General features: G+C 28.8%; 1 protein-coding gene across 1 annotated transcript in view; it reads left to right on the forward strand.

The window, feature by feature from the left end:
* The window catches only part of LOC129910133 (uncharacterized), a 170,044-nt gene extending 150,529 nt beyond the window's left edge, over positions 1-19,515 (forward strand). The window contains 3 exon segments of the mRNA XM_055987406.1: positions 3,084-3,157; positions 12,642-12,854; positions 17,979-19,515. Of these exon segments, the coding sequence (XP_055843381.1) occupies positions 3,084-3,157; positions 12,642-12,854; positions 17,979-19,457 (1,766 nt within the window). The 3' untranslated portion in view covers positions 19,458-19,515.
* Positions 19,516-19,751: the final 236 nt, after the last annotated feature.

The following is a 19,751-nucleotide window of genomic DNA, read 5'->3' on the forward strand; positions in this document are numbered from 1 at the left end:
ACAATCTTAAATTAAAAAAATTGAAACATACCTCAAAACACCTGTGCTGCCCATAATTTCGTAAAGGCCCTATCTACAAAATTTTCGATTTTGATTTTTTTGCATATTTGGAGTTAAGGCATTGTCTCTGATTTATCCTCATTTATTTTTTTAGCCTAGGTCTTCAAATACGTCAGAAAATTGAAAATGAACTTTTGATTTTTTTCATTTTTATATGAAATTTGCGATATTACATTTACTATTTCCCTCTATAACTCAGAACTAAGAAAAGTGTAGTTAGGGCCTTTACGAGATTATGGGCAGTGTGGAGATCTGTTGGCGATGACCAGCTACCAGTGTATGAAGTACCGTAATCTCAGTCTGGAAATTCGACATGGTTGACTTTAAAAAATTCTAACTTCTCTTGTAGACATCTTTGAAATAAGATTTATGCATCATTATACAAGGTGAAACAATAAGCTTTCACATGGTATAAAATTTTTTATAGGTTGTTAGGGAAAAAATTCATTTATTAGCGTGAGAAGACAAAAATACGTGCTTTTTTTGATGGAAATTGATCGAGTTCAAAAAATTCTAGCTCTTTTTATAGATGTCTCATAGACTTGATCGATATATATATTTTGAGCTTAGACAATAAGCTTTCAGATGATATAAAATTTATATAGGTTGTCATATAAAAAACATGGATTTTAAGGTGATAGAATAAAAATTGGTAGATTTTTTCTATTTTTTTTTTTGCAAGAAAAATATTTTTTTAAGGTTTCACTTCTACCACGTGTGAATTGCACACATGATTTTTTTTTTATTAATTTTCTTTGCTAGTATCATAATACAATATCTTTTCATACTGAATACCATATCCACGACTTTTCATCGATTTTCTAAAGTCACACCCCTTGAATCGTTCCTTAAGAATTTCTGACGTTGAAAGATGGGTTTATGTAATTTTAATAACATGTCAAAACTAACTGCATACATTAGGTGTTAAATACCTTAGTATGAAAATAGTACACAAACCAAAAACAACAAATAAAGTAATTCTGTCACACCCGTTACAATGAAAATACCCATGGATAGGTCTATGCTGCCAACAATTTTCAAAAAAAGAAGAATGTTTTAAGATATATCATGTGTTTCTAAGGTCTCTTTGGTATAACTCCATGCTTTAATTTTTGTAAATGATTTTTTTCTTGTATACAAAATATAAAAAATGTATTTGTGGATGTACAATAAATTCGTCATATATATTTCTTGGGCCAAAAATTCGCAATTTCCCAAGGCCCCAACAAAAGCTCCCTATTTGTACAGTGGTAGCGGCACTCTCCGTGCCTGAAATAAGAAAAAAACAAAAAAACAAAAATTCAACTTGCTGGTATTTTTTTATTAAAGATTTACTTAATATCAAGCGTGTCCCAAAAGTAATGGTCAAAATAGAAAATTGTGAAATACAAATTTCGGACATCTTAGAATTTGGCAACTTATACATCCTATACCTATTCTAACGGTTTTCGATTAAATTTAAAATTACCCCTAATTTTAACCAGTATTTCACTTCCTCTATCGACAATTTTTATTTATTTTACTTTACTTTATTTAAAGACAATTACAACTATTTTTTGAATTCTTTCTCTGTTACCTTAACAAAAAAAATTCTAAACCTCTGAAAAATGTTTATGAAGTTTTGTATGCTATACCCTCTAAATGGAAAAAAAACTAGTACTTTTACTAGTGTGAATACAGAATTTATTTAAATTATACTGCATTGCAAATTACTATACTCAAACTTTTATTTCCCCAAACTAAATATAAAAGTTTTTTAACATAAAACTGAACATATTCCAACCTGCAAAAATTCCGTTTCCATTTAGCATATTGTTTTCAAGCTAAAATACACGTTTTCATAGCAAGTAGCACTCGTGCAGAAAAAATTACGTATACGCCATAGTGGACGAAAGTTTCTTCCTCTTATTTTTTTTTTTTAATTTTTCTCTTCATACCAATGAACACTCATAAAAAAAAGTTACGTATACACCATAGTGAACGGAAAAATATCCTATTTTTGAGGTTTCCATATATCCTTTATGTATGTGCATCTTGAATTATGTTTTCTGATATTAACTTGGGCAGAAAATTTATGCGAGACCGATACGTGGAACAGAGAGGATGTGAAAATATGCACCTGAAGAGTTGCATATTTGGTAAAAGCCAAACAATGCAGTTGAGTCATCGCATAACATTGAGACACAAATATATTCCCTTTTCTGTGTTTGCTTACAGGTGTTCATTTCATTTCTGCACTTGCATATTTTACATATTTTGCTGAATAGGTTTCCTTGGAACAGAATGACTATAAATATCTAAGAATTTTTTTTTTTTTGTGATTGTTTTCTTTAACTTGAAAACAAACACGCTTCTGCAGTTCAGTTTTGTATGAATGGATAACATTGTGAGTGGAAGATAAACTTGGATGAATGGTTTTTTTCTTACATATACATATGTATATTTGAATAGGATTTGCACCCTGGCTTCCTTCACATTGCTTCTTACCTGCTTAGTATGCTTCGAAGATGATAATGCATAATGCGCTTTTTGTATACCCTGGGCTTGATATTCTTAAAAAAAATGGATGAATGCATTATTTTTCGTCCTTTTTTTTCTAAAAAGGGTAAATAGATATGTGATGTATATTTTTACCCCACGTACACAATTCGTACTTATGCATGACTGATTCCCCCCTCGTATTTAAATGTTTACCTTCAGTGTTTTTTTTTATTTTTTTTTTATTTTTATTTATGTGGCAGTGTTTCCTATTTCAATTTTTTATTTTTTGCATTTAAAATTACCCTATCATAATAAATGTGGATGTTTTGTGACCAGCTTTTGTATGTGCGAGCTTCTGTGTGTAGCTCCAACATTTCTATTTTTTATTGTTTTGTTGTTAAAACTTAATCACACTGGATTAACACGTACTAAGTTTTTTTTTTTTATTTTTATTGCAGATTTCTATATACTTTTTAGCACAGATGTGTTCTAATAATCTTTTTTTTTTCTTATTTTTTATTTGTATTTTTTTTTGTAAACAGCGAATCCAGCCCTGTATGCACATTATGTGTTTAATACATTGGATCAGGATCATAGTGGAATCGTTAGTTTTGAGGTAAGTTTTTATGTATATGTTTTGTTTAAAAAAAGTACATATATATCAACAAAATGTTGAAAAGTAGGGAGCGGAGACAACTTTGCCCTTCGAAATTATTATCTCTTAATAAAAAAAAGAAGACTTACTAAGATGCATATTAAATTCTTATATGTGATGCAAATTATGTTCTAATATGATGTTTTGATAACCCCCTTTAATAAAAAAATAAAGGAAAAACCTTACTTACTCGAGGTTTATGGAGAACGCGTTAAGTGCTTTATTTTCTTGAATTTAAAGTAGAAAATAATATAAATGGAAAATGCAAATATCATAATCAGTCACTTTAAACTGTGAAAAACTCATACTTTTCAAGTATTTTTATTTGACTTATTTTAGGGTTTTTCATAAAAGTTTTGCATATAGTTTCAACTAGTGATGGGAACTATCGAATAAAAACTATCAAACTATCGATTGTTGTAAAATATTCTTTCATTCGATAGTTTTAAATCATTCATTCATTTAGTTACTATTTTCATTCGAATAGTTTTTTCATTCGATAGTTAAGTTACTATTTTCATTCGAATAGTTTTTTTTTTATACGATAGTTTTGTCATTAAAATAGTTTTTTTTTTTGATAGTATTTTCTTTTGAACATTATTCTTATTCGATAGTTTTCTCATTCGAATAGATTTTTTTGTACGATAGTTTTTTCATTCAAATAGTTTAGTTACTATTTTCATTCGAATAGTTTTTCATTCGATAGTTTTTCATTCGAATAGTTTAGTAACTAAATATTTTCATTCGAATAGTTTTTTTTTTATACGATTGTTTTTTCATTCAAATAGTTTTTTTTAAACGATAGTTTTTTCATTTGAATAGTTTTTTTATACGATAGTTTTTATTCGATAGTTTATTCGATAGTTTGTTCGATAGTTTTATTCGATAGTTTTTATTCGAATGAATAAATGAATGAAGGAATGAACTATTCGATAGTTCAAATAATTCAGTTACTAACTATCGATAGTTCAAATCATTCGATAGTTCCCATCACTAGTTTCAACCAACTGATTTCTATTGGATTTTTTGAAAATTAAATTTTTTAGAGAGCTTGAAAAATACTTAAAATATATTACTGTCTTTTTTGCTAAAGCAATTCTCTGTTAGTTTAAAATGTGAATGTCTAAGTATGTGAATCAAAAAAGTTCGAAAATCGCATATTGTATTAGGAAATATAATGAAATTAAGTAATTATAGTTTGTATAAATTTTCTTCACAAAAAAAAATTATAATTGTACTAATTGTAATGTCTTGTAGTATAAGTACAGAGAATTTCAATACGAGGAAATTTTTTTAAAAAGTAATATAAATTATAGTGGAGTAACTAAAGTGGAGTCCGGCCGAACAGCTTAGATTTTGATGATCATTTTTTTTTCAAACGTCGGTAATTAAAAATACTTTAAAGTCCATAGATTAAAAATTGCCTGTGTTGCAGTTTTGATTTTTTAAATTTAATTGAAGATTTTTGGGAACAAACAAAATTTGTTTTCAAAAATTTTTCTTAAATTTCATAAATTAATTGATGCCAAAAGATTGTCTAGAAAATTCAAGGAAAAAAAAATATATGGGAGTGAGGGACAATCTTCCATAGTTCAAGCGATAGATGCAATTTTCTTATTAATTGACTTCAAACACAAAAAAAAATATTTGAACACAACGGCAACACCTACAATATTCAAATATACATTTTTTAAAAGCTAGAAGCTTAGTCATATATGTAAAATTAAAATTAAGTTAATTGAATGAACGGCTTTTGAAAGAATGGTAATTGAACTCAGATTTTTGAAAAAAAAAAATTATTGAAAAAATTTTAACATGTCGTTTTTTAAACTTGGTCGCAATATAAATTGCATTTATGTTCAAATTTTTTTGGCCGCATTTATTATTATTTGAAATTATAAAAGGAAATGTCAATATGTATTACGGTTTATGAAAAAAATTAAAAAGTATTTCATTTTCGAAGAACTTTTTTTAATAGAAGTTTTGAAAAAAAATTTAACTTATTATTTTTTTTTTAAAGTTCAACATCTAAATACAAAATTATTTTTTTTTTTTTTCATTTAATAACCCTTACTGTTGAAAGTTAAATAGCAAAAATTTAAAGTTCTTATTTACAAAGTAATTTAAAATTTTTTTTTTCAAAAGTGTGATATATATTACCTTTTCCGCTTCGAAATTCAACTGGTAATAATTATGGCCAAATTTTTTTTTTTAATAAATTCATATTTTATTAGAAAATGTTTGGAAAAAAGTCATTTTAAATTTAAAAAAAATTTTTTTTTTTTTTTAATTCTGAGTTTGAGGACCATTTTTTCAAAAACTCTTAATTAAATTAAGTGGATTTAAATTTGAGAGATAAGAATGGGCTTCTGGCTTTTTAAAAATGTATTTTAAAATATTGTAGGAGTTGCCGTTGTTTTCAAAATATTTTTTTTTGTGTTTGAAGTCAGAATGTGAGAAAATTGCATTTATCGCTCAAAGGATGGAAGATTGTCCCTTACTTCCTTTTATTTTTTTTCCTTAAATTACCTCGAGAATCTTTTGCTTTCAGTTGTTTTATGAAATTTAAGCAAAAAAAATGGTTTTGTTCAAAAAAAATTTAATTTTAATTTTAAAAAACTTTTAAAAAACAATACGGCAACATCGGCAATTTTTACTCTATAGGCTTTAAAGTACTTTTAATAACCTACGTTTGAAAAAAAAATCGTCAAAATCAGAGCTGTTCCGCCGGGTTCCCTAATAATTTGCTTTAGTTACTCTACTATTACATATGTAATAAAAACAAATTTAACGAGATAAGAACTTGATTTTTTTTACATTTAGTTTTTTAAGACAATTTTTGATGACAAGTGCAAGCATTAATCTTAAAGTTACTCAGCCAATATTGACTGCTGATAGCGGGTTACCATACGCTACCATGAGTGTATCAACACGATATAGCGACCATCATTGAAAATTGTATTCTGTTTTTTGTAGATATATGAACGGATCCTTCCCCCGTTATTTTCTTAAGGATGTAATTGCAGCTCTTAAATTTCTTCATGTCTCACTTTGGACCACGTGAAGCACTTACGTTTGTTGACATATCTGTTAAGCTATTAATGTGCCTTACCTAGTCACCAAAAGGGTGAATATTGAATATTTTCAAGTTTCCAAAAGCACAAAGACTGATTCCATGACCATTTGGTAGAAAAGTCAGATTCAATTGTTGCTTATGTTGAATTTAGTATTTTTTTTTTTAAGTAAGATCCTTAAAATAATTCAAAGTTCTAAATTCTTTAACCCAAACAATGGATTTCTGTTTAACTTAGTTCGTTTCTTTCCTATATTGTACTTCATTTCAGTTTGTTTCAAATAGAAACATGTTTTTTTTTAATACTTATATGTTTGATTCAAACACGTTTCAAGCTTTCTACTTTCAAAGGCGAACAAAGTTATTTAAACTATGATCTTCTTGTGAAATTCGTAAGTTTTTTAAAATGAATTAATTTAAGTACTAGTTGATTTTTCAAAGGTCTTTGAACGCAAGCTTTCCATCTGTTTCGAATATAATTTCTTTCGTTAAAAAAAACCGTTTTTTGGCGAATGTGGGCAAATCTTATATCAATATAAATCAACTTCTATTCTCACTGCTTTATATAAGAGTTCAGTTCATTCAGGTTTAGAGTAAAAGCAAAACAAAGAAAATATGTTCACCATGGCGTATACGTACTTTTTTTTAATTTAACAAATAATTTACTATCAGAGACTTTGTGCATTACAATAGTGTAGTTTTAAGACTCATCAGGTTGTTTTTTTATTATATACTCAAAACTATATTATTTTCTATTAAAGAAACATAGATAAATATACATACAAATTTTTTTTTTTTGATTCGAAATGATGGGATTCTCTTATTTTGTAGAAAAAACTTCCTTGATTCAGTTTCAAGATCAGCCTATAAAGGACTTAAGTAACAGTAAGAAACTATCAATTTTTATGATTTTAGTTCTAAAAATTTAACAAATACATTTTCCTTGAAATTAATATCGCAATGGAAATCGACTTTTGTAAGTTACGAGATTTTTCAAAACTGCTCACTTTTGCATAAAATCTTCCTCATTTTCTTTCTAAAAACATTTTCAGAACATAAAATTTTGATACCAACACAAAATATAATCAAAAAATCTATAAATTAGTATCCACCAATTTCCATAAACACGAAAGAACCAATTTAATTCCTTATCGCAAGTTTATTCCCACTAAAATCGCTTCGTTAACTTTCAAAAAAAAAAAAAAAATATAAAGAAAATTGTAATCCAATCACCTCATTGCCTTTTAAGCTGATGATGACGACGACGAAGAATAATAATACTTTGTGTCAAACGACAAAATGAAAATTTGTCTATACAACAAAAATATAGTCAAAGCTTCCCTCCAAACGAAGAGGAACATCGAGTTACAGGTATCTATCTCTCTCAGCTTTCATCCTTTGACTTGATTTTGTTTTTGTGTTTGTTCTCATTTCAAAATTGCTGCATTGCAACATGCCACAGCTTTGTCTGCCTTGCTTCAATGAATACAATCAACAAGTTTCTCGAAGCCTAGTTCGGTTCGGGATTCATGAATATAAAAAAAAAAACCCTGTCAACCGGAACCCCCTTTGGTTCACACGTTGGCAAATCTAATGAGAACCAACGACGACGACGACGTTGTCAACCTCGACAACGACGTAGACGACGACGGGGACCAATAATTTCATTGGCAGACTTAGGTCTCAGGTTGTCAGTCCATCGTCATGGTAGAAATTGATTTTCACAGAAGCGTCGAGCATTGAAAAATAAAACATAACAACAACAAAATCGTCCTTTGAAAAGTTTTCTTTTTCCTATAACTTTGAGTTAAGTGGAGTGCGGGATGAAATGAGGGTTGCAAGCAACAAGAGAGCATGTTGATTTATAAAGCGATTTAACAGTGTTTGCCATGAACACTTCCTCTAACACCAATCTGAATGCAAATTTCTTACCTGGGAGCAGTTAGATATAGTACCTGTGCGCCTACTAAAAATAACGACGGCTACGAGGATATAAAATGCCTGCGACGACGACAACGACAAACACAATGACGACAACTTTGACATTAGGGATGGTGATGCTAAGAATTTATTGCTTTAAATCACGGGTGGATTGATGTAAATGTTTGGCTCGGTTATGGCGGTAAACTGACTAATGGTAAAATTCTTCAAAAAAAAAATATATAATATTAACCGCCATCATGAATCGCTAGAAATGACGCCATTAATAATGGTTGCCAACTGATTTTGTAGCGGAAAATAAATTACCCAAATTTCTTGGAAGGCACAAAAGAGGGTTTGGTTGTTTCTTCCTTAAAAAAGAATTTAAAAGTAAAACTTCATGAAAAATATAAGAAAAAAATGGGCTTATGAATGGACTTATGACTTGATTGAATTTTGAAATTTTTCAGTGAATTTCACAGGATCCAAATCTATTTGAAATTGAAGCTTAAATGGTTTAAAAATTGTACATTTGCTTAAGTCCTCAAAAGTTCGCAAGCAGATTGAAATGATTTTTAAAGTGTGCTGCACCAATTCATTTATTTTATTCCTTTAACATACCACCAGCCCCAATATGACAGGAATTTTTTTGATTTAACATTTCATTGGTTTCTTATAGTATTTACCGCTACTAAAAAGTTTTAATCAAACTTTAATTGAAAAAAATAATAGGTGTTAGTAGGGTTGCCAACCGTACTCTAAAAAAGAGTATTGTACTATATTTCACGTATGTGTACTCTATAATCTATAACTCTGATAGAGTACGTTAAAGTACTCTTTTTTTACCACCACATAAACATCTTAACATTTACAAATTGGTGGATAACTTTCATATTTCTAAAGATAATTGAATGAAAAAAAAAATGAGGCTTAAAATATTCGACTTTATTCTAAATTTGAACAATTGTTATTTATACAGTACAAAACATTATAATTTTGGTCGTTGTTTTAGTATGACCTACTTGTTTTGTTTGTTTCTTAGTCGGACTTAAAATTTAATTTTTTTTTAATTCTATTTTGGAATGAAATTGAATTAAAGGAAGGAGTAAGCTTTTTTCAAAACTTAAACTTTGTTTTTTTTTTATAGAAAAAATGAATCGCAACTGATGCAATTTTGCTTGATTTTGCGATGTTTATTTCGAACATCGAAATAAAAAATGTATAGAATATTATTACCTTGATTTTTTCAAAAAAAGGTTTAATTTTAAATATTAATTAAAGAAAAATGTTTAAAAAGGATTTTTGTACTTTTTCAGAAATATAAGCTTGATTTTTTTTTTCTAATTGTATCAATCAAGGTATTTATGTTTGAGTTAAGCTTCTTATATCTTTTTATTTCGATGAATTATATTGGTAACTTCAAAAATTGTGAGCTATATACTATCTGTTCTTGCAACTTCAGCATTCACTGAGAGAGTATTTTGGGTCAAGAATATGAAGTGGTGACATTAGAGGAATGGGGGTTCATTGAAATTGATAAAAAAATGAGCTCTTAATTTATATAAATTTTGAATTTGAATGTTTAGAGTTATACACATTTTTTAAAAATAACAAAATTATTGTTATACATTTAGTGCAAGAAGCACCAAAAAATACATTTTCAAGACTTGAAATAAATGGTACTCTTCTTTTTTCAAATGTACTCTTTTTTTTCGTCTCTGAAATCAAATATACTCTATTCCTTCTTAAAAAAGTTGGCAACCCTAGGTGTTAGTGAGAATAACAAATAAAAAAATTGTATTTTGTATTATGTACTCTGTCACGTACAGACAAATAAGATCAAGTGTTCTAATAAGTTTAACTATTGAGAACTTATACAAGTGACTATTTTTGTCACTTGTATTTTTCCACATTTTTCCTTTCTGTAAAATAAAAATTGATAATTCTAGTTATTATTTTGACATTTTTCCACTGTAGGTACTCCAGTCGTTATTTTATCATTTAGCAGAAAACGTTTAACAAAACCCTATCTGTTTCTATTAGTTATAGCGAGCGGCAAAAAAATTATAAAGTTCACTGTGGCGTATGCGTAACTTTTTTATACAAAATTTTGTGAATTTGGAAATTAATTTTCTTAATGTACCAGTGTCAACAAATATTAATAAATTATAAATAAAAAAGGTCACTAAATGTTATATTTTCAATTTTACCTCAAAACTCCCTCAAATTTTTGACAGTTTAGGACTTGGTGTTCTTCCCAATTGCTCTTAAGTCTGCAAAAAGTGTCGTTAGCGTACTGTAATTTACTCTAAAGTCCAATTATGGGATATTTTTTGCATGCACTTTTAAGAGCTATTACTGGTCTTCGAGCCAAAAACCATCAATATTTCCAATCCTTTCTATTTTCTAAAAAAAAAAGAAACGAAAAACAAAAATCCTCGAATTCGTTCCCTATTATTTTCCATTCAGAACAGGTTAAATTTTCAGAAACTTTGTGATACCATGTTCCTTCTATCGCTCTTTATGAGTTTGTGGGTATATTATTAATCAACAGAATTTTGAACTTACAGAAATTAAAACAGCTATTTTTTTTTAGTAAACTAGCCGAAAAAAATTAAGGGAACAAAAAAAATTATGATTTTTTTAGTGATTTTCGATAAGCTGTATCTCAGTAAAAAAATGATAGCATCATGACAAATCAAAAAGCATGTAAAAGCTACATTCTTCTAGTTTGAGTATTTTATCACTAAATGTTTTATTTCTAACGGTAAAATAGGTTAATCGTTTTTTTGTTTTTAACTTTTCTTATAAAAAAGTGGGAACATTTTTTGTGATAAAATGATAATAATTTTTAGAAAAGCTATTTATTTGGCTTTAAGACTCTTTTTGTTTCAAATTTCTACAATTTTTTTTAGACTACAATATCAGTCCTCGAACCAAAAACCATACTTTTGACTTTGACTATCAATATCTCAATAACGGATCACTCCACAGAAAATTTAAGGATACATTTGAAAATTTCATTTAGTTTTTAACAAAGAAATAAAGTTTGCTTTGTTAAAAAAAAATGTTTTCGTACATTTGATATCATTTTAGAAAAGCTATCAAAATAGGCCTTTTTTTAGAAAATGTGCCGCTATTTTAGAACTATGGGTGATAAGATTAAACTGAGGCTTAATTATTGAAGCTCAATAGGCTTGAAATTAATTAAGTTTCAGACTTATTCATCAAACAGTTTTTCTGTTGTGAGGGTTTGAACTTTTAAGATAATTTAAAACACCACATTTTTGAAGCTACAAATTACTTAATTCTAATCACTTTTTTATGAGCAAAATCAAATTATTTTTAGTTTATTTGAACAATTTATTAATAAAAACCGTTTAAATTTAAGATAAACCAAAGAAAATTAAAAGTTTTCAAAAAAATTTAAATTTTGAATTAAAAAAATTCATACCGTTTTTTTGATATTTGTTCCATTTTTTGAAAATTTTGGATTTTTCTTTGGTTTATCTAAAATTTCTTTTCTTTGTTTTTGCTCGCTTAATTTTTTGGGCTAGTGTATTATAGGTACACCTTCCCAACCCTTGACAAAACTTCTTTCCAATGAAATAGATTCATAATGGTTTTTTCATATAATTTTTGCACCCTACTATCATTATTTTAACCCTTTAAAATCGGTATACCCATCTTAACTATTGTTAAATCAAACATAAGCTGTCTATTATATTTTATGGTTATATTGCTTAAATCTTTGTACATTTATTAAATTTGTGAATTTTAAGAACATCTCTTAAATCTATAAGCACCCGAAGAAATTTGCTTTCTATTTTCTATATCTAAGGACTTTTGAAATAGGTACACCTTAAATTCTAATTTAACTTGTTTCTTCTACACAAAAGGTACATACTTTCCTCCATAACAATATATGGATAGGATACAAAACAAAATTCTATTATGCCATAAATATTAATACAACTTGCCCTGACCTGCGTTACTTTTTACTTTCCAACCTTCGTCCATTTTGATTTTCCCATGTGAAAGCATTTTATGCCTCACTCAAAACGATTAGTTAATTAAAATTCTTCAATTTCATCCCCCGAAATGTCCTTCATCATGTTGACCAAACACAACAGTTTCCTTTTTTTTTCTCTCTCCACAAAAGAGAGAACATAACACAAAAAAGGTATTTTCAAATTGTTACAAAGATTCTCAACAACAGCAACAAAAAAATACCTAAACAAAAACAAGAAAAAAAAATTCATAAATAAATGAAAAAATAATATAAATTAATTTAACCATCCCTTTTTGGCTTATATGTATTTTTATATTTTTCGTCGACAAAAAAAAACTTCATATAATTTATATTTATATCTGAAAGACGAACCCAAAAATAACAAAAAAAAAAAAAATTCAAAGCTATTTAATTTTATATTTATCTTTCATATATTTCAGGACTTTGTTCAAGGACTTTCGGTTCTGTCACGTGGATCGGTTGAAGAGAAACTCCGGTGGACGTTTTCATTGTATGACATCAATGGTGATGGCTTTATTACTAGGGACGAAATGACTGACATTGTGACTGCCATATATGAGCTAATGGGTCGTGTACCTGACGAATGTCCTGAAGAAGAAAAAATTCGCCATAAAGTCGAGCGAATATTTAGGGTGAGTTTGGAAAGAATTTCTCTAAACTTTTTTTTATGTCTACCTCAAACAACATTTACACAAAAAAAAAGGGTGCAAACTGTCAGTTTGGTGATTCAGAAGTTATTTTTATCTGAGTTTTCATAGTTTTTTTTAGAGGTGGGAGAAAAAAGAGAAAAGTCCTTTTTTTTGATAGGTTTTTATAGAGTTTCACTTAACTCAGGTAGACACATTAAAATGGGGTTATAATACATTTATGATGGGATTGAAATGGGAAAAATATTGAAAAGGAAAACTTTTTTAAGTGGCTCTGGCAAATGCAGGAATAAAGAAAGAAAAAAAGTTGGTTAAGAACACTTTCGACAGTTTGGCGACATTTCAAAGTTTTTGCATTTTTATTATAATTTTTTTTTTTTTTTAAGATAATGTCTGTTTCCTTTTGGAAAGTGTCTCTAATGACTTTTTACATTTTGATGGAACAGAAAAAAAAGAAAAATCATTATTTCTCAGTTTGTGCTATCATAATATTTTCTTTCTGTCAAACCGGGGTCGACAAAACGTGACTTGTTTTGTAAAAAATAAGGTTAACTTAATTACAAGGAAGTTGCAAAGTCAACTTATTTTTTCTATTTTCTGCTGTTAAGGTCATAATCTGAAAAAAGAAATAAGCTACCCAGCTCAAGTGACAATCCTCCTTATGCTTGATTATTTTAGATGAAAGTGGAAAACTGCGGAAGTAACTTTTTGTTTGTATCAAGAATTTAGTAAAGTTAGTACATATAATTAATTCAATTTAAAAATGGCAGCTGAATTTAAATTTTGTTGAAACATAACGTCAAATAATAGAAAGAGGAGTCGACTGTGATTGAACTTTTAACTAATTTTAGATTTTTCAAAAGCTACATAGGTTAAGAATCCGTAGTTGACTTTGAGTATGATTGATATAGGAACAAATTATTTGTTTTTAGAGAAAAGTCTTTGAACTGTTTACTGTATGTATAAGATGTTCAATTCTTGCTGACTGTAGAGGAGGCTGACTGTTCACACTCTTCATTATTTCATGCTCGTAAATAGGACAATGAATTTTGGGAGCGGTTCAGGATCCTGGCTTAAAAATTTTAGTTTCAAAATTCAGCTTTCTTAACGAAAATTTTGTTTTTCAAAATTCTGCCAGCATTTATGTATGTATTTGAACGAAAAAATTCAGCTAATTCTGTTTTTTTTTTTTTTTTTTCATGGCATAACAAAAACACAAAAATACACCTCATTAATGTAATTCCACTTTAGTTTGTTGTTTAGCTGTTCAAATATTTTTCAAAATGCATAGACTGACGTTCTTCCTATAACTCACATACAAACATATAATGTTGACAACTAATTAAAAACGAATTTGAGTAATTTAAAATATTCCTTCCTTATTAAATTGTTTTACTATTCATTTAAGGGCCAATTTTTCAACAGTCAGTTAAACAGTCAGTTAGTACTTATTCTCCTGATAGAGAAAAAATCATTTTTTCAACAGGCAGATATAGCTTATTCCTATGAATAAAACTATCTGCTTCTTTCAGAGACGAATAAAAATTATTCTAAGGAATTATATAAATAAAAATACTGTGTCAATTGTCAAAGCTGCTTTGAAATAATTTTGACAAAGAATACAGAGGAACACAAGAAAACAAAAACAATTATAAATAAAAAAGACGTTTAGTTTTGAATATTATTTAATTTGACAATTTTTTTTTTGTTATTCTGTAGAATAAATTATTTTTGATTGAAAAATTCAATGTTGTTATCCGATTGTTTATGAGCCTAATAAATTTATTCGTCGAACAGTTAACGGACTGTTTATTACAAGATGGAAAAATCGGCTCTAAATGTGATAAAGTATTTAATTATTATTTTTCGAGAATATTAACAAGAATATTTTCGAGAATGTAACAACCTATAGTAAATTTTATATCATCTGAAAGCTTATTATTTCAGCTTTAATAATATGACTCAATCATTAATCTGTACGACTACGTCTACAAAAATGTTACAATTTTTTTAAAGCAAACCATGTCGAAATTTCAAACCAATTTTTGAAGTTTTTCATTTTAAGGTTGTGTAGCTTGTAGCAAATTTACCGTTATGTGTGATATATCAAATGAAAGGATATACATATTATCTTTATGCAAAACAAAATTAAGTAAAATTTTTACGGGCTCTGGGTTAAAAGATATAACTGGGGCAGTAACTAAAGCTCAAAAATTGGCAATATTAGGGAACAGCTTAGATTTTGATGATCTTTTTTTTTCAAACGTCGGTAATTAAAAATACTTTAAAGTCTATAGATTAAAAATTGCCGGTGTTGCCGTTTTGATTTTTTAAATTTAATTGAAGATTTTTGGAAACAAACAAAATTTGTTTTCAAAAAATGTTCTTAAATTTCATAAATTAATTGATGCCAAAAGATTGTTTAGGAAATTCAAGGAAAAAAAAATATATGGGAGTGAGGGACAATCTTCTATAGTTCAAGCGATAGATGCAATGTTCTTATTAATTGACTTCAAACACAAAAAAAAATATTTGAACACAACGGCAACACCTACAATATTCAAATATACATTTTTTAAAAGCTAGAAGCTTAGTCATATATGTAAAATTAAGATTAAGTTAATTGAATGAACGGCTTTTGAAAGAATGGTAATTGAACTCAGATTTTTGAAAAAAAAAATTATTAACAAATTTTAACATGTCGTTTTTTAAACTTGGTCGTAATATAAAATGCATTTATTTTCAAATTTTTTTGGCCGCATTTATTATGATTTCAAATTATAAAAGGAAATGTCAATATGTATTACGGTTTATGAAAAAAAAATTAAAAAGTATTTCATTTTCGAAGAACTTTTTTTAATAAAAGTTTTGAAAAAAAATGTAACTTATTTTTTTTTTTAAAGTTCAACATCTAAACATAAAATAATTTTTTATTCATTTAATAACCCTTACTGTTGAAAGTTAAAAAGCAAAAATTTAAAGTTCCTATTTACCATAGTCTTTGAGAAAATTAATTATTTCAATGCAAAAATTCAGTTTTAATAAAAAAAAACCATTGAAATTGAAGTAATATGTATTTCATTTTTTTTTTTTTCAAAAGTGTGATATATTTTACCTTTTTTGCTTCGAAATTCAACTGATAATATTTATGGCCAAACATTTTTTTTAAATAAATTCATATTTTATTAGAAAAAGTTTGGAAAAAAGTCATTTTAAATTTTTCTAATAACATTTTTTTTTTAATTCTGAGTTTGAGGACCATTTTTTTCAAAAACTATTGATTAAATTTAGTGGATTTAAATTTAAGAGATAAGAATGAGATTCTGGCTTTTTAAAAATGTATTTTAAAATATTGTAGGTGTTGCCGTTGTTTTCAAAATATTTTTGTGGTTGAGGTCAGAATGTTAGAAAATTGCATTTATCGCTTAAACGATGGAAGATTGTCCCTTACTGCCTTTTATATATTTTCCTTAAATTACCTAGAGAATCTTTTGCTATCATTTGTTTTATGAAATTTAAGCAAAAAAATGGTTTTGTTAAAAAAAATGTAATTTTAATTTAAAAAAAACAATACGGCAACACCGGCAATTTTTAATCTATAGACTTTAAAGTATTTTTACCTACGTTTGAAAAAAAAATCGTCAAAATCAGAGCTGTTCGGCCGGGTTACCTAATAATTTGCTTTAGTTACTCTACTAAAAGTTTTAAATAAAGAACATTATTTTACCGTTATCTCAAAATAGTGAATACGAAATTGATTGGAAAACACAAAATAGCTCTATTACCTATCTAAAATATACATTTCGATTATCTGTTAAAAAAAAAGATACAAATAAAAAAACGGTTAAAAAAGGTCAAACAATTTGTGCTAAAAAATACTTGTTTTCCCCGTTATTCGGTCATACATGGCATCGCTAAGTTTGAACAACTCTTAAAAAAATTTCTAAAAATAAAAAAACACCTAAAATTACTCCTAGAGAGTCAGTGTTTTAAAAAAATTTATATTTCAAAGTAAAAAAGCCATTCATTAAGGTCTAAAATTTTTTGAAATACATCAATATGAAGTTTGCAATTTTTTCTTACAAAGTAAATAATGCAAATATAGAACTTGAGCCAAAGGTGAATTTTTTAGAATATCATTAAGTAACATTATAGAGATATTTCCTTTCTAAAATTACTGTCCCTTGTAAGCGGGTTAGAAAATTGTAATTGAGGTTTATCTGAAACTAGGCAACATCCTTTTTATACATTGCTTTTCAAACTTTTTGTTTTCGAGTGAGGTATTTTTTTTTTTTTCTTGAATAACCTCCTTCATTTTTATTTTCGATTTATAAGATGTCCTTGAATTATTTCCATTTCATCAAATCCCTTTATGAGCCCAATTGACTTGGTGTTATAACATTTTTATTTATACTTCTGTGGCAGAGTTGAACATTTTTTATATCGTTTTATATATAAAAGTAAAAACTTCGTCTCGTTATCATACTTTAAACTTTTTTAAGGTCATGTTAGTCTTTCACATAAAGAAAAAAAAACTCGAGAAAAAAAGAGGTTTTTCTTATATTCATGACAGATGGTTTCATAGTAATAAAAAATAACTGGGTCGTTTATCTTACTCTAAATAATTTATCATCATTAGAAGAAAGAGTATAAAAAAAAATATGTACCAAAAGAAACCCTTAAATTGTGATTATGAAAGTATACAAAAACAAAAAAATTAAAACATTTTTTTATGAATTATATTTCAATTTTAAAGGCAATTTTAAGAGAGTTAAGATTATTTAAGACTGGTAGTTAAGGAGCAATTAGAATATAAATTCCAGGTCATTTATTTTAAATAATGTTTTTAATTGGTTTAAATAAAATGAAAATACTTTTAAGAGAATGAAAAGTGTGAGAAGTCTAAGAATTCTTTATTTTTGTTGTGTTTCCAGGATATTTATTAAAACAACTTAAGGACAAAATTTTGAGAAACATCAGTGTTTAAAGCCTGAAACTATGCAACAAATTCTGATTTTTCACTCGAATCTGATTTTTAATTAAATTTTAACCGCAAGTTTATTGAATTTTTCTTTAATTAAATTATTTTTTTTTATTTCTGTCCTGCAGAAAATGGACACAAATCGGGATGGCGTTGTTACACTCGAAGAATTCCTCGAATGTTGTCACAATGACAAAGCAATTTCTAGATCAATGTCCGTATTCGATACAGCATTCTGACCATATCCAGGCGATGTTGTCGATGATGGCGAGGAACGTCGTCACTGCCGCCACCGCGCTATGCGGCTACATCGTCATAGCTCAAACAAAAGTTCGAAAAAGGATACACAACATAGCCAGAGCAATATTAAAAGTCAGCAACAACAACCACCACCAGCAACAGCCACATCATCCGAATCCCCCCATCATCATCACCATCGTCATCATCATCACCGCCATCGGCATCATAGTAAAACTAGTCGAAGCACCACCCACACCACCGCTATCACCACCGCCACAAATAATAATAATTCCTCAAGTAAAACGAAAAAGAGAATCAAATTAAAAGAACGTCCAATTGATGATGAGACTCAACAACAAGGACTTCCATCAGTGGCTTCTGCAACAGCAACAACCACAGCAACTACTGACAAACCAAACGACCGGCGACAGCTAAGTTTAGCTATTAAAGTTGAAAGACCATCGTCATCGTCACCACCACAGCACCGCCCTTCAACGGACGACAGTTTAAATTGCAACAAGGACGTTGTCGTGGTTGTGGAGCCACCCACCACCGCACAACACCTTCCCGCACCCCCGTCATTCTCATCCACAAAGTCTTCACCAGTGCGACGTCCATCAGTGGACTTTAAGCCGTCGTCAAGATCAGCGTCATCCACATCCTTGTCGTCTTCGACGTCGTCAAGGGCAAGCGCTTCCTCATCGTCGTCTTCGTCGTCATTTTGCCGTCATTGTTTACGTCCGCAAAGGGAATTGCAATTACGTTACGTACGTCATAGACGTCACAAAAAGCCCGATCCCATTGAAACACAAGAGCTGCCAGTCTTAATACCCCCTCAACAGCAACAGCTAGCCATAATGCAGCCGTCAGCACTGTCATCAGACCCGACGAAGGGTCGTCGCTCTAGCAGACGTTCAACGGCAACGTCTTCATCGAAAACTGTTACCACAGTTAAGCCACAGCGCACAACAACACATCGAGCTTCAGTTGGCGATGGTGGCGCCCGTAGCGGTCAGAGAGGAGGTTCAATAATGTCGACTTCAATGGCGGCTGGCCGCCATCAACATCATCATCGTCAACATCTTCTACACCGTTATTCGCAGCCAACAACAACGACAACGATACGAATAGAATCAGAGGGTGGTGGCGCCTCCAATCTGTCACGTAATCAAAACTTTAATCAAAATCTAAGCGTCACAACGCCGAATCTGTTGACGGTAAGTGGGGCAAGTTCAAATCGGTCGAGTCGTAGCGGCCGGGCGAGTAGTAGTAGAAGTGGCCAATTAGACCAACAAACACCCGAATCACCCTCGTTGGTGAAGGTGCGGACCTGGTATACGGTGGCCAAACAGGGTGTGTCGTGTTAGCATAGCACATGTGATTATTTTTAAATTTAAGTTTTTATTTCACCTTTTGTTAATTTTATTTTTTTTTTATTTGAAAACTTATTTTTTAATTTATATTAGAAAAATACACTCAAACACAAAAATAAATAGAATTTTGTAATTTTCTTTACTCTGAGTGGTAGAGAAAATGTTTTATCCAAGTCAATTTAACACAAAATTACAACAAAAAAAAAAAAGGCCAGAAAGTACCAACAAAAAATTGTTCAAATTTTGTGTCCATTTAGCAGATCAAGTCGAATGTATTTTGTTTAAAAA

This window comes from Episyrphus balteatus, chromosome 2, assembly GCF_945859705.1.
Source record: "Episyrphus balteatus chromosome 2, idEpiBalt1.1, whole genome shotgun sequence".
Classification (NCBI taxonomy): Eukaryota; Metazoa; Arthropoda; class Insecta; order Diptera; family Syrphidae; genus Episyrphus; species Episyrphus balteatus.